The sequence below is a fragment of the Chiroxiphia lanceolata genome, chromosome 16, assembly GCF_009829145.1.
Source record: "Chiroxiphia lanceolata isolate bChiLan1 chromosome 16, bChiLan1.pri, whole genome shotgun sequence".
NCBI classification, from domain to species: domain Eukaryota; kingdom Metazoa; phylum Chordata; class Aves; order Passeriformes; family Pipridae; genus Chiroxiphia; species Chiroxiphia lanceolata.
Genome location: NC_045652.1, coordinates 9,705,848 through 9,720,794, shown reverse-complemented (window position 1 = coordinate 9,720,794; position 14,947 = coordinate 9,705,848). Strand labels below are relative to the sequence as shown.

General features: G+C 43.1%; 1 protein-coding gene across 2 annotated transcripts in view; it reads right to left on the bottom strand.

The window, feature by feature from the left end:
* LMTK2 (lemur tyrosine kinase 2) overlaps positions 1 to 13,968 on the bottom strand; it is a 48,243-nt gene extending 34,275 nt beyond the window's left edge. For both annotated transcript variants that reach the window (XR_004359969.1, XM_032704474.1), the window contains exon 1: positions 13,676 to 13,968. Coding sequence is in view for 1 of the 2 variants with exons in the window: in XM_032704474.1 (XP_032560365.1) it covers positions 13,676 to 13,832 (157 nt within the window). In the remaining variant the exon portion in view is untranslated. The remainder of the gene's footprint in view (positions 1 to 13,675) is intronic.
* Positions 13,969 to 14,947: the final 979 nt, after the last annotated feature.

Below are 14,947 nucleotides of genomic sequence, written 5' to 3'. Positions count from 1 at the left end.
ATCTGATCAGCTCCACCCCGGGTTCTGTTTCCTGTGAGTCACCAGGTGATTTGTCTCCATTTCAAGCATTTTAGACTCCTAACCAGTTTGCAAACACACTTCCAAATAATTTTCCAAAATTTATACATAAACATTCTACAACACATTTTCCATGACAAGTCGGGTTATTACTCACACAAGATCAAAAGCCTTAAATGGCATTTTATAAAAATCTTAAATTAAACCTATTTTCATCCCTGTTTTCATCCTCAGTAGAGAACAAAGACATGTGCTCTGGTCTCCTAGGGAACTACATCTTGAGAGGTTGTTGTTTGCTTTTCAAACTATGGGGACTGGAAGAGCAGTTGGACCAAACCTGATATTCAGATATTACATCAGTGGTAAACTTTAACAACGTCAGGTGAATTGGACTAACTGGATTTTATGAGAACATCTGAGTATCAAAAGGGATGTCTGCCAATAGAATACAGTGTCAATGAAGCCTTGAAAATAAGAAAACCAGAAGCTGATCATTAGTTAAAGGACACATAAACTTGTTCAGCTTCCTCTTAAAAAAACTACAAAAATTAAGAGATTTCCAGAAAAAGCTACAGCTTTTCATCTGTTCCACAGAACACTTACAGAATATTTACTTATTTTAATTATATGTAAAGAGCAAATTGACATAACCAAAATCCTGCTTTAAAGCATGTTAGCCTACTTTCAGAAGATCACATATTTCCTGAACAATTAGGAATATTATCTATACAACAAATAAAAGTTAACTGAAAAGGAAGGTTTTCAAACAAGTGATTCTGTTTCTAGTTTCCAAACAGCTCTGGCATTCACACCTCGTTAGAGAACATGAACGCTCCATTTGCAGATACTGAGCATTGTTCAAAGGCAGATCAACCACAATGTGAAGCCACTCACCACCTTTTAGTCATAATTCCGAAGAGAACAAAAAAAATCCCTCTCAATAGAACAATTTATATTGATTTAAATTAAGTCTTCTACATAACACTACAGGTATTTTTCCATTCCTGAGCATCAACAAGAAAAAAGGGGAAGGCAACAGCTGATTTATGTTTACTCCCTCCAGATGTTTGTTGACCTGCCTAAGGAGACTGAAAATTACCTGAACCACAAATACAAGCATTTTGTGCAGTCATTAGCTAATTACTGTAACAAACACACACACAGTTGTAGATAAATTTAAGAGATTCCTTTGAACTTCTAATTGAAACCAAATAATAAAAGGTAGCTTTACTACTAAAAAAAGGTAAATATTTGTGTTACCAGGTATTACAAATTAAAATTATTATTTTAAAGTCATTTTTTCCAAGCCCATCCCACTCAATTTCCAAACAACTTCCTCACCTTCACCACCAACTTCAGTGAAATGAGAAGTGAACTCACCACAGACCATCTACTGAACAGATGCAGATTCTCCCTAACAAACACCCAGATCACATCACCACAGTCACAACACACATTCCCTTTCCAGTAGAAGGCCAAGACTCCTGAAGCCCCTCGAATGTTTTTGGGAAAGTTTGCCAAGCAAACCCCTACACAATGAGCTCAGCCCCCAAGTTTCATCATTCCCCGAAAGCATTAGTGCTGCCTGAAGACTTCACACCAGGTCCTTCAGAGGGGGTATAAAGCACCACAAGTCATGTGTATAAAACGCTATTAAACTTTATTTTGGGTTTCTGGTGCACTACAAGGTCTCCTTTTTGATGCCCACAAGCTAATATGAATTACAGTGTCTTCCTGTTCCCCACAGCAGCTGAGCATTATCACCTCTCACCAGCACCTTCTGCTCCAAACACCACAGGAGCTCCTGGGTGGCCTTTTGGACCAGCCTCTCTCCATAGCTTGGAGCAGCTCTCCCAAATTTGCTTTACTGCTTTCAATCTTCCTGGTTCTTTTCAAGCCCTGACAGGGGTTTGTGCACCCACCAGTCCCTCTCTGTAAGCACATCTGGTCTGGTAACACGATGTTGTCTCTCCCACACAGCCCCCACCCTGCCCCTGCACCCTCACAGCTACAGCAGCACAACCACAATAAATATTTCGATTTCCACAAACATTGTCCTGCTCATTCCAACTTGGGATCCCACTTTGAACCCCCCCAGCAGTTCCAAGTTATCACAGCAAATCCAACCAGGAGGATTCAAGCTCCTGGTGGCCTCACGATAGTTTTGTGGTTTATTTAACTGAAAGTGAGATACAGTGAGCACTAACAACCATTTATTGTACATATCAGATACCCTACACGTGTTTTCAGCTCCTTTATGTTAAAAAGACAACATTTCTGTTGGAATTCTTTCTTTAAAGAAAACTGCACATTTATCAAGCCTACAATCTAAATGTTTATGCAAGTTACACCATTCCCCATAAGGTAACCACCTCTTTTTCAGTGTCTTGGAAGGAAAACAGAAAAGAAAAATATTGCTGCTGTTCATTATGTTACTTCCTAACCTTAAAAACCTTTTATAATTCCCAAGAAAAGAAACCATGAATTAGCAGTTATTAATTGGAGAAAGTAATGAATTTTATTAAAAAAAAAAAAAAACAACAACAACAAAACCAAAGATCACCTTTGAAAAGGCAGCTAACCATAAATGGTCTGTTAAGAAGATGGAAGTCATCTCAACTTCCAAAAGCACAAGGCAATTTTCACATACAAAGTTATAAAAAGATGCTTTAATACAAAAAAAATGCCAATTATCATGGGCAAGTTTCTGCAACAGTTACAGAACAACATTTCAGATGACTCACACAAGTAAGAGCTACTGACTAAGAATTGCAGAATCCATCTCTGTTTGGATAAACTTTGAAGTTTCTTACATAGTAATTAATAAGTAATATTTTTGATTTGCAGGGTTTTTTAAAAATGAATGGAGAATTAAGTATAAAATTACAGCAACCTGTAACTGGGCTAAAATTTATTATAAGTGAAGCTATTTTAATAGCTTACATGAATACATATTCAGTGATGGAAGCCACTGATTAAGTATTGGAGCTGGTGTTTGACAAAGTGCTGAAAAATCTGCTGCAGCAGAACCTCTTTTGCATTTTTCAACTATTTCCATCCAATGATTAATTCACTGGAGCTTAGTAAAATGACTGGGAATTGAAAAGGTAAGAGATGTTTAATACAACATTTTATTTGTAAATTGTGAAAGTATGAAGGAATGACAGCTATTTATTAAAAGATCCTGACTGAAAAAAGCAACCAGCAAGAAATTCAATCTAATAAATGCAGAGGACCATTTTATATAGACATCACAGAAGAGTTTGCTTTAATTAAAAAACTGTTAAAAAAATTGTAAATTTAATTAATTTTAATACAAAGGCAGATAATATCCAATAAACATCACTCACATTTTTATAATTAATGCAGAAGTTGACACAATATAATAAATTCTAAAAGCAGAGAAGATAATAGGTTTACCCTGCATATCAGTTTAAAACCCAGCCATATTTACTATAACCCTATTCAGTAACAACCTCCAGCATCTGAATATCTATCCAGAAGTCAGAATCTGTTCTTTAGGAAAGGAACTGCCAAACAAATTTGAAAAAAATACTCTCTGTAAAATGCCCACAGTAAAGGGCTTCCTGTCAGCTAATACAAACTCCTTTGCTTTGGGATATCCAAACCACTTAAGCCGAGGAAGAGGCCTGGATTATATCAGCACTCCATTAAAATAAGCAGGAGCTGAGGTGCACCTGCGTCACTCCGGGTGTTACTGCAAGGTTAACACCACAGAATGCTTTACACAGCTCTGTGCTAGCAAATGTCCCATCCCTAAGTGGCACCTACATGGTCCTGAATTATCAACACAGAAAACAAGGTATTCTTTCAAAGCTTCACAGTATTAAAGAGCGATTCTATGCTGTTATTTATCCACTTCTAAAAGTACAGGGGATCATAACCCACCCAAAGCCCCGGCTGAGGCAGGTATTCAATGAACAGTATTGAAGCAGATTGTCATTTCATAGCCAGTTCTACACTCAGGTCTAAATTGGAGCCCAGCACATGTGAAGGCAAACCCTGCACACAGGCAGTGAGCACCCTCACTGACAAAACAACGATGAGCTGTGCTGGCATTCCCAGGATCAAGTACAGACCTGAGAACACACACATGTCAGGATGGATCACAACGTTTCAAGGGGTGGTAAATGTTATTTTCATACAAAGCACATTTCACAGCAACTTCTACAGGTCAGGATTCCCTACATCTTTCTAAGTTTCTCTCAAGCCTCCTTTCTTTGTAAGACAATTCGCCGACTACCAAGTGCAACAACTAAGCCAACACAAATTCTTTTCTTGCTAGAACTGGTTTCCTTCTCTATCCAGTTTCCCAGTCTGCCCACAACACTCTCACATGTCATGCACCTGTGGCATCCTTTGCCATCATTAATGAGGAGCAAGGAGCAGGCCAACCAGCCAAGTGTTCCACCCACGTTCATCTGCCAACCAACAGCCCCCAGGCAGGACAACACCGGAGGAGGTGGAAGTGCCTGTCCGGGAGGGACCCCGGGCTCACCCTTCTTCTACCACCACATTAGAAAAGGCCACGATGCTGCAACTCTTCACTCTCTCAAATTTGGTTCCATCTGATTAATCATATTATTAAGGTCTCAACCTTCAGGAAACTCTGCTAAAAAATGCATGACACCACCCAGCTCTACGCTTGGGGAAAAAGTAAATGCACATGACAGACAATCCTGAGTACATAATAAAAGACATTACTGAGTGCACTAATAAAAGATTTTCACTACTGTGATAAAGGCAGTGCAAGGCCCAGATAAATTAAGCGTTATTAGGGCAGAGTGAACTTCAAGGGAGCATCTGATTTGAAGCTTTCAGCACAGTAGTTGCTAGGCAACAACAGTCCCACTGCATAAGCAAGAGCCACTTTCCTTTCGAGAGCAGCTCCATAACTGGCACTAATAGCGACAACTATTTCCAGCACAAATCCAGCATGACAGCACTCACTTAAACTGTCTCTTGGACACACTCAAATTATATGATCATGAACTAAGATGCTACTTCATGACACCAAGTCATAACGGAGCAGTCTTTAAAATACTAATGAATGACAAAATCTAATTTTGCCCCACAGCTACATCCATGGTAACTTTCATTAACATGGTCAGTTTATTTATTCTATATTAAAATAACCAGATTTAAAAGTGTAATATCATCCTAATTTATAGTGGGTTTGATAAATATGATTTTAAAAGCTACCCCAACCTTCCTAAATAATGCTGTCATTCCCTTCTATGCCAGCAATTAAGTGGGAAAGTGTTATCAACTCCTACCCAGTTCTTCACAAGTCAGATTCAGATCATTATCTTTCCCTCAGAAAGAGTTTCTCCTGCATTTATTTACTCCCTGAAATCTTCAGATGTTTGCTACTAATAAGTACAAAACCAATACAGACACAAGTGGGCCTATAAATTCCAATGGCCTGCAGGTAACAGGTAGAACACTAAATCAAAGCCTATTCAGAACAATTTTAGATACATCACTTGTGTAATGCCTGACTTGCACGACAACGTAAAGCACAACAGACATTGCAACTCCTCCATTTCACAACAAAAAAACCCCCCAAACTCAAAAGCACATTCCATTCATTGCTGCATTCCTGTAATCTCATTTTTTCCCTGCTATGCTCCATTTAACAACTGAGCCAAAAAACAGCATCATTTTTGAAATTAAGTTTCAGCAGAAATGTGTGCAGTACCATCATTTAGTTGTGAAATGCTGTACTACAACAGGCTTTAAAATACTACATTAGAAGGGCATTCAAATCATCAGCCTTCAACTAAGATACAACACAAGCAAACAAGAATTTAACACGAGTTTTCAAGGAGTTATTTGCACTCCAGACATTCTTTTGAAAATAAAATGAAGGGAACTTTAGTATGAGAGAGACACTCCAAATTCCAATCAGCCCTTTGCTTTGAATGACCATGACCAGCCCTACAAGAAGAAGCATTCCCAAGATCTCCGATGACTTTCATTGACTTGATGTCCTCAGTGCAATGGCAGCACCTTAATGAAATCTAAAGCCTTTTCCAAATGCCCAAAGTATTTCCAAGCAGAGACTGGAAATGTTCCTTCATTGAGCAAATCCCTAATAACGGACACACGACACTCCTTAAGGAACTTTTAGGTTTTGCAGTTTACACCTGAATTTTTCAGCTTTCAGATTTGTAGTACTTATGCCATTCAAATAAAGCACAAATGTTCACTATTTTAAAGCAATAACCTGGAACAAACAATTAAAAATGTTATTAATTGAAAAGTTATTTCAAAACTCTATCCTATTGTGACATTATTCCTGCCCTTACATTGGATAATGCAAAGTCTGCACAGCTAACAGAAGTAACCTTCAGTATTACATATCTTTGTGCAAAAGCACTTTATCACCTGATTTTATTTTCCCTTCTATGGAATATCCTAATTCCTAGATACAGTCTCAAGAAAAAAACCTCTTGAGGACTTAAAACTACAGCTGTCCAAGTTACTTGTGCAAAATTGTACTTACCCTTGTTGAAAACAAGCAGCAGTAATTAACAACTTGTCAATAAAATATTTCCTGCCTAAATCTGAATTGTGTCACATGGCCTAAATCAAAGTCTCACACTTCAAAAGAAGTAAGTAAGATGACTTTTCAGAAGCAGTGTGGGAAAAAAATAATCAAAAGTCACATCCAAGTTAGTGTGTTCCCATGTTCTTCTAGACAGAAATTGAAACATTTCATCCCTCTACTCAACTTTTCCATTACAATCCCTGCCTTACTCTAGAACTCCACTGAGTCCCCCACAGGGCAGGTGGGTGGGATGAAAGGCCAATGCATGTGCACAGACAATTCTTCTTTACAACAGTTATTTCATCATCACAAGTGAAGCTAATGAAGACAGCAAAGGGGCCATTTCATACAGAGTTTTTCCCCATGAAATGATAAAAAAAAAAAAATCCTCTGACACATCCCTCCAACGCACCTTAAGTTCTGGATATAGCTCTGCAGTGACAAAAGCCAGCTTCACAGTTAAACTTGTTTTGTGGATATGTGACCCTGAAATAACTACTGTCCTGTGCAATAAATTACAGTATTTTAAAGAGGAAATCTTAGCTACTTCATATCACAGCTGGACATGTAACTCTGTCAACAATTCTTGGCTAATTATCTCAGTCTTCCCTTTGCCCTTAGAAAGAACAGAAGTCTATCCTGCAAGCTAAGCCAACACTTTTTCAAACTGTTTTATCCCGTGCTCCCCCTAAAAGCTTTTACAGTGAGCTTTCAAGGAGTTTCCACAGCTGCTTAAATCCACTCTGTACACAGGGGTGACAACAGCCAGGGCAGTGCTGGACCCTCCTGCAGCACAGCAGCTCAGAACAACATCACTCTGATCCTCGGGTTTGCTGAACACTTGCCCTGGCCTGAGGGTTGGCTGAACAGTCAGGAACCAGGAAAACTGTGAGCTGGGGTAAGTTTTACATTACTGACCTTATTCTATTATCCTCCAAGTCTTCCCAGTAATGTCAGAGAATTACTCACACAACAGCACTCTGTTCAATTTTAATAAGGACTAAATATAGGCTGGTACTTCAAGTGTTTACAGAGCGAGATCTGTTTGAAGTTTCGGTGTTAGAATCTCATGTTTGCACAAAGGCATCTTAAGACAAGGTAAAAAATACCCATGTTAAATAATTATGTGCCTTATGCCTTCATGGCAGAGTTTCTGGACAATCTGGGTAGCATTATTATCTTGCAAACCCATCACTGATTTGTGTGTGTATGTGTGTGTATATATATATATATATGCACACAAAATTCTGCTGAGCATACTTTATTCTACACTGCTAGATGTTGGGTTTGCAATTATTTTCTGCTCAAGTGCAGTATTTTTTCATCTGCTGTACCATTTCTCCAACAGCAAAGCACAGGAGTTGTAGATTTTTTTTATTTCCACACAGGGTAGACCACAATAATTTGAGGCAGATCACACATCGTGGTATCTCAAACCACCACAAAGAGATACTGGTGTTTGGGTTTCCATGCTGCAGGTAATTCTTTCTCCTACCATCTGACATCAATACAACCTATTAAGATACACTGCTTTTGAAGAGATTAATTTCAGTTCACATGAAAGGAATAAGTACATGCAACTTTTACGTGATGGGATTTTCTGGAATCTTTATTTTACAGTAGATCACTTTCCAACTCTAATGTACAGCTGGGTTAAGAAATGCAGGAAAGAAAGAAAGCAGCACCATTCTGCTAAAAGAGCTTATTCAAATCCATTTCTCGTCCCTATTCATAGCTAAAGGATCCCTTGGAAGAACAGACCATAGAGTGAATGACTGATTATGGAGAACAGGATCTGGTCTATAGGCTGGAAGCTTAAAAGTCACTCAAAAATCTCCTGTTAACATTTTTTACACCTCTTTCATACCAAAGAAGTCTTGATGAAACGATAGTCCCAAAAGAGTCACGTCACTCTTTAGTCACTACAGTGATGTTTTCTTACCACCAAGGAGGCTTTTGTGAATGTAGTACTGTTGGACAAGGTGTTACTTTGTACCAGCATTTCAGACTGAAAATCCCTCAGAAGACAATTCACTGACATAACGAGCTTCACACCATCCCCTTGCCTGAGCTATATGTGGTACAACATCCTGCTGTGGCCTGTGCCTAAAGCACACGGACAGGCTGACAGGCTATCCTGACACACTTGGTACATTTCTGATTATACAAGTCCACAAAATGTTTCCAGTATCTAAATGTTGCTCAAGACCTTTCCTAACTGCATTACAAAGAAAACAAAGAGCTCAGAGAGAGCAAGAAAGGCACTGAAGACATTGCAAATTGTACCCAGAACTGTATCAAACTCCAGTAGGAGATGCACAGACCAAACAGAATGGTAGACCCAAAATAAAATCTAAGGAAGACTCCAGTACTCCCTGTTCTGCCCTTCTGCTGCAGAACTGCTGCCTTGGGACTGAAACAGGACTGTGATTTTCGCAGCTCTGGTATTACACTGACTGAGGGTCCCTTTATCCTGCATGAGTGAACCACATGGGGATGGGGACTGAAACCAGACCCCAGCAAATGTCCAGAAAATCACTCCCAATCAAATCTGCCTATCCAGAATGCTGGATCTCACTACGTAACACCAACTCTTTTTTTTTTTATACAGGGCACAACCAGCACCTGCTAATGGGCCCTTTCAGACCAATGCCCAGCACCTGATGCTGTGACAACAAACCTTTAGACCAGCCCTGATCGGCGCTATCTTAATGTGCTGCAATGGTATCTGAGGAATTATTAAATACACCCAAGCATTCAAGACAGGAGAAATAACTTCAGAAAGTGACCTCCTCCTTTGAGCACTGCTTTAGTTGTAGCAAAGTCCAGACACTTTACAGCCACAGGCAGAGAGAGCAAACCAAGCCTGTGAACAAAGCCTTGCGTGAACATCCCTGCAGGGCTAAGTCAGGGTTGGCTTCTTACCTCAAACTCACAGATAGAAACAAAAGATAAAAGACAACTTCCCAGCTCTGGCTCAACAATTAGGAGGCGCCTGGGACACAAGCTAGGAAAAGAAATACAGGGAGAAGCAAATGAGTCCAGTGCTTGAAAGGGGGAGGAAGGACAGACCATTTCCAGGAAAGACACAGACCACAATTAAAACCCCCATTTTTCTTGCAAAGATATTTCTTAACTTCAAGTGATCAAGTCACTGCCTTGCATATACTTAGAAAATTGCTTTTCTTGTTATGTGCAAGTATCACAGACATTCTACACTGTCCCAAACCACAGGCCACAACTGCAATTTGGCCCCAGTCTGACAGAATGCCAAGTGAAGCATCAAGCCAAAGCAAATCAAAAGCAACAATTTTCCCAGGAGTATTGATGTGCCACAGAACTCATCTTAACAAATAATAATAAAAAAAAAGGGGCTTAATCTCAAAGTGTGAACAGTGACCAGCTGACTACACTAGATACAGCTGCATGAACATCTAGATACCTCAGTTTGAAGTCTCTGCATGCTATACACCACTCTCCAAGCATCTTTTCCTGGATTGGACACAACCAGGTCTATCAGCAGGGACTCCCTGCTATGACATCCAGCTGGGCCCTTGAGTCCCAATCCTGAGGTTCTCCAGAAGAAATCATGTCAGCACCAAGTCCAGCTGCCTCAATTCAGCTGAACAGAAACTGTAATTCATCGCTACTGTGAAGCTGAACACACCTGTCAGAAATGCTGCCACCTATTCAAGTTTTACAGGATAATAAAAGTATTTCTGAGTCCTTGCTACTTTGTATTTGCAAAGAGCTTCATAGAGCACAGAGATGATGAAAACACTTTGGCTGATATTACACACACCCCCTTGATGCTCAGCTTTCTTGGAGAGGCAGCTGAATTAAGGTCAAGTATGGAAATCCAAGTCAGAAGAACTGAGAGCCTGAATGTAAATGTAAAGCTTTAGCACAGTAAAGCAGCCCTGGCAGTTTGTGATGCACTGTGTGCTGCTAAATCCTGCTGCAGAAGAGCAGCACCCCAAAGCCCTCACTCCAGCCACACAGCACAAGCAGTGGAAGTCACCTGAGCCTGATGCATTCGGGTCAAGTCACCAACACTCCTCAGGCTCAGGACAACTCTGGCACTTCAGTCTACAAACACCTTCCCAGCACACCTGCCCCAGCTCTCACCCCCAGTATAAAGTGAAACCTGAAATTCAGAACTGTCACAGTACGTATCAGTATCCTTTTCCACTCACAGAATAAATTAAATCTAAGTTGGTCAAAGTATTTTCAGCCAGATGTATCTTTGACATTTTGGTTTTAGTATTTCCTGCAATAACTGCTATGAACCCTACAAAGTTAAAGCCTGATTTCCTCTACCTCCTCTCCTTGTTGTTGGATAAAAAAAACCTGCTAGTTAGTTTAGAACTGTAATATCAAAAATGCAAGAGGAGTATAGAACACATCATCAGTGCATGCCTTCATCTGCAAGCACCACAAAGCCACACTTGAACAGAGCAGCAGCATTCATCCTGATCAAGGCCCTGGGAACCCGACAGTTCCCCAGCCTGGCAAACTTCCACAGCACTTCCACAAATTGGAGCATTTTTGCACAAGGAATCCAATCACTTCTGGCATTCCAGCTTCCTCCCCAGAAGAGGAGTTATATTCCACAAAATATTCTGCAAAGTTCAGTACAACTACAGGCACCTCCCTCCTTTTTCTGCAGATTCCATCTTTCCTATAACAAGCTCAGGGTAACACATAAAAAATGTTTCTCCATTGTCAAAGAAGCAACAATTCTTGTTAGGTGAAGAGTTGTGGGATCCTGAAATAATTCTGAAACCAGTTACTAGTTATTTTATGAAAAGGCCATTAAATTCCTCCCAAGTTTACAACTCCTATGGATCAGAGCAAGTGTTACAGCCAACTGCAGGAATGGCCAAGGCCCAGAATGGAGCCCAGCACAGCCAGTCCCAACACAGGGAATCAAAGCAACCTGTCATGGGACAGGAGAGGGACATTCACAGCGTGGCTGGATTGGTTTTAAACACAACTCATGACTCAACCCTGCAAAACAAAGTCACAGGTTTGTCTTCAGACAGGCTGTAAAATTTGCCTGGAATGACAGAGAAGGGTCAAGACAAAAGTCTCGTTGTCATCCACTGGGAAGCTACTCCAAGGCAGGAGGGAAAACCAAAGTCCTTGTAGCCTTCCAGCTGGTTCCTGCTGCTGATACAGGGAATGATGCAGGACACATTGCAGACCAAGAATCTGCTGCATGCAAATCACCTGCAACATCATTTCACTCAGGAGCAAGTCTTCCCAGCAAAAATGATGCCAGTGAAACTGGAAAAGGCTCCCACTGAGGCCTTAAACTCTCAATACTCAAGATCCATCAATAAAGGAATCCAAATACATTGTTTCTCACCATATAGGCAAAGATACAATGTATGGGTAAAGCAACAGTTTCATTTCCTGGAGTTCCCCGAGTTTTCCATGACAGGATTTGGACAGTTTGCTAAACTTCAGATAACATCCCATATGTACCTACTTTGGCCTAAATATAACCAAAACCAGCTTATAAAATTCATTCTTGTTCTATGAGTCCAACATTACAACATCATAAACACTACTCTTGGCAGTGCTGCAGTTAGCACACCTGATTCAGCCTTTTAAAAAACACAGATTTAAAAAAAAAAACCAAACACCAACCACTCAAATACTATGTCCTGCATTTTGTTCAGTCAGCTTTTGATTCTGAGAATAAAGTGGTTTACCAGTGTCATGGAAGTTATGCTGTGATCTCCCACCTTTGTAAGGTACATACATAGTCCTCATAGCAAAGAGGAAATTGTATTAAAAAAAATAAAATAAAGAGAACACTTTGACATCTACCTTTAAATAGAAAAATTAATCGCATTTCAGGAAAAGTAAGACCCAGAAAAGGCAGAAAAGTCCTCCACACAGAACTGATTCTGCTGTCTTACCTCACAGCCCAATGACAAGTTCATATTATTTAGACAAACCTTAAGCATTTCATAAATGAAAAAGCCTATAATTCAGACTCAAAGGAAATACAAATTTCAGGGACAGTTTTCTCTTTTTCAGAAGTTTCCTTTCATAGAAAGTAAAACAGACCTCAAAGAAGGCTGATGGAGGGAGTGACTTATGAACAATTCAGAAATGTTCTCGGAATTAAAAAAATAGAAAAGAGGCAGACCTCCAAAAATAAAGGACGTATGGGTTCCACTCCCAGTTTTGATACTTTCTATGGAATAGCAGCCAAATTACCTAATCTCTGTGCTTCATATCTCTCTCTCCCCACTGCTGCTCCTCCTCCCTGAACATCTTGTGTATTCCAGCTGTACAACTCCTCATGGCTGCAAGGAAATCTCAGCACACATTCAAGCCAAACCAACCCTAACAAAATTCAGCCTCAACACAATGTTATCTTGGCAAGTCCCAATGAAACACCAACAAAAAATATGAATCAAATGCTTAGTTGGTACCTGTGAGTCCTAATAAACCTCTGAGCAGTCACTCCCGCGACTGAGAGGACATATTGTTTAGTTTGTGCTTTTAAGGCAAACAGGAAAATAAGCAAGGCAACCGAAGGAAGTTCGCGTTACCTAACATAAGAGAGAAATAAATATGAACTCATGACTATTTAGAGAGCCCGGGCCGGGGGGGCCGGGGGGGAATCCGACTAATCTGACCGGAAAACAGGGAAGCGCCGTCTGCCCAGGAGAGCCTCCACCCAGGAACGGGAGTCCCGGTGATTCACGGGCGAAAAGCAGGAAAAGAAAAGCCCCGCCGAGGTCTGTACGGGCAAGAACGGCAGCGCTACAGAGAGCACGGCTGGGGCGAGCCCCCAGAGAACCAGCCCGCGGCTCAGTCCCAGGGGGGTGAGCGACCCACAGCCCGGGGATACCGCTCCGTGCCATCACCTACAGCACGGGGAGCCCCCTCCGCCCGCCGTGCCCTTCCCGACGCTTCGGTGGGGCCGTGCCCGCAGCCCGGGGAGCGAGGGAGGGAGGGAAGGAAGGAAGGAGGGAGGGCCGGGGGCCGCACACCCGCAGTGCCGCCGCTCCCGGGCCCCGCCGCGGAGCCGCCCCGAGCGCCGCTCCCCCCGCGCCTCACCTGCACCTGCCGGCGACAGCGGAGCCGCCCCGGCGTTCCCCGCCAGCAGCCACAGCAGCAGCAGGACGGGCCCGAGCGGGTGTTGCGGTCCCAGGGCCCGCGGGCCGCCGCCCCCCCGCCGCCCGGCGGCCCCGCCGAGCCCCCCGCGCTGCCGCATAGCCCTCCGCTCCCGGCCCGAGGCCCGGCGCCGAACGAGGGGGCTCGAGGTTCTCAGCGCCTCCGGGGAGCCCCCGCGGCAGCAGCGGCCGCCCCTCGGCCCCGCGGCATCGGCTCCGCCGCCGCTCCCCTCACAGAGCCCAAGCCCCGCCGGCCGCCGCCGCCGCCATCTTCCGGGCTACCTGAGCGCCAAGGGGCGGGGCGCGCCGCTGATTGACAGCCCGACGCACCAGTCATTGCGCGTCTCACGCTCGGGAGGCGGGATCACTGGCTGGGAGAGGGATAATCCGTGATTGACAGCTACACCAGCCAATCGCCCTGCAGGGGGCCAGCTAGGGCGTAGGGAGGCTGCGGCGCGAGCGCGGCGGCGCGCGGCTGCCAATCAAGAGCCGGGAGGGCGTGGCGTCGCTCTGATTGACGGCACGCTTCACCAATCGGCGAGAGGGGCGGGGGATGGGGGCGGGGCTTGTCTGGTTTCGCGCGCAGTGTCCGCTGGAGCGTCGGGGGCGGCGCCCCCTGGCGGCCGAGCGGTCGCGGGGCAGGTCCGGGATTCCCGGGACACAGCCCCGCCTGGATCCATCGGGAATGACCCCCGTGGGACACAGCCCCGCCTGGATCCATCGGGATGAGCCCCCAGGGCACAGCTCCTCCTGCCATTCCTGGGGTGTTCCTGCTCCCCTGCAGGAGGATGGTGGGTCCCGAGTTGGACAGTGAAACGGGCACACCACCCTCACCGTGCAGCCCGAGCGCTTCCAAGGCTGGAGGTGACCTTGTTCAATTATTGATACCAGCAGGATTCAGAAATAAAGATTATTCTGGTTTAGGTTTGTGATTCCGCTGAACTTTGAGTACATGAAAATGAGGTGTCAGCTCTAAGTAGCATAAGTGGAAGTGTTAATCCCGAGGAATCAGGGGCTCTATGCGGTGAGGAAACAGGGAAATACCACACATCTAGCAAACTAGATTTCTGTTTTCCAAATAATTTAGCAAAAAGACTAATTATGTCAAGATTATATAATGACTTTGGGAGCACAGATTGTCCAAAGAAATGTACAATGAGTGGGCCTCTGGGAACTCATGAAAGGAAAGTTTTGTGCTCGAAGTAGTATTTGGAAC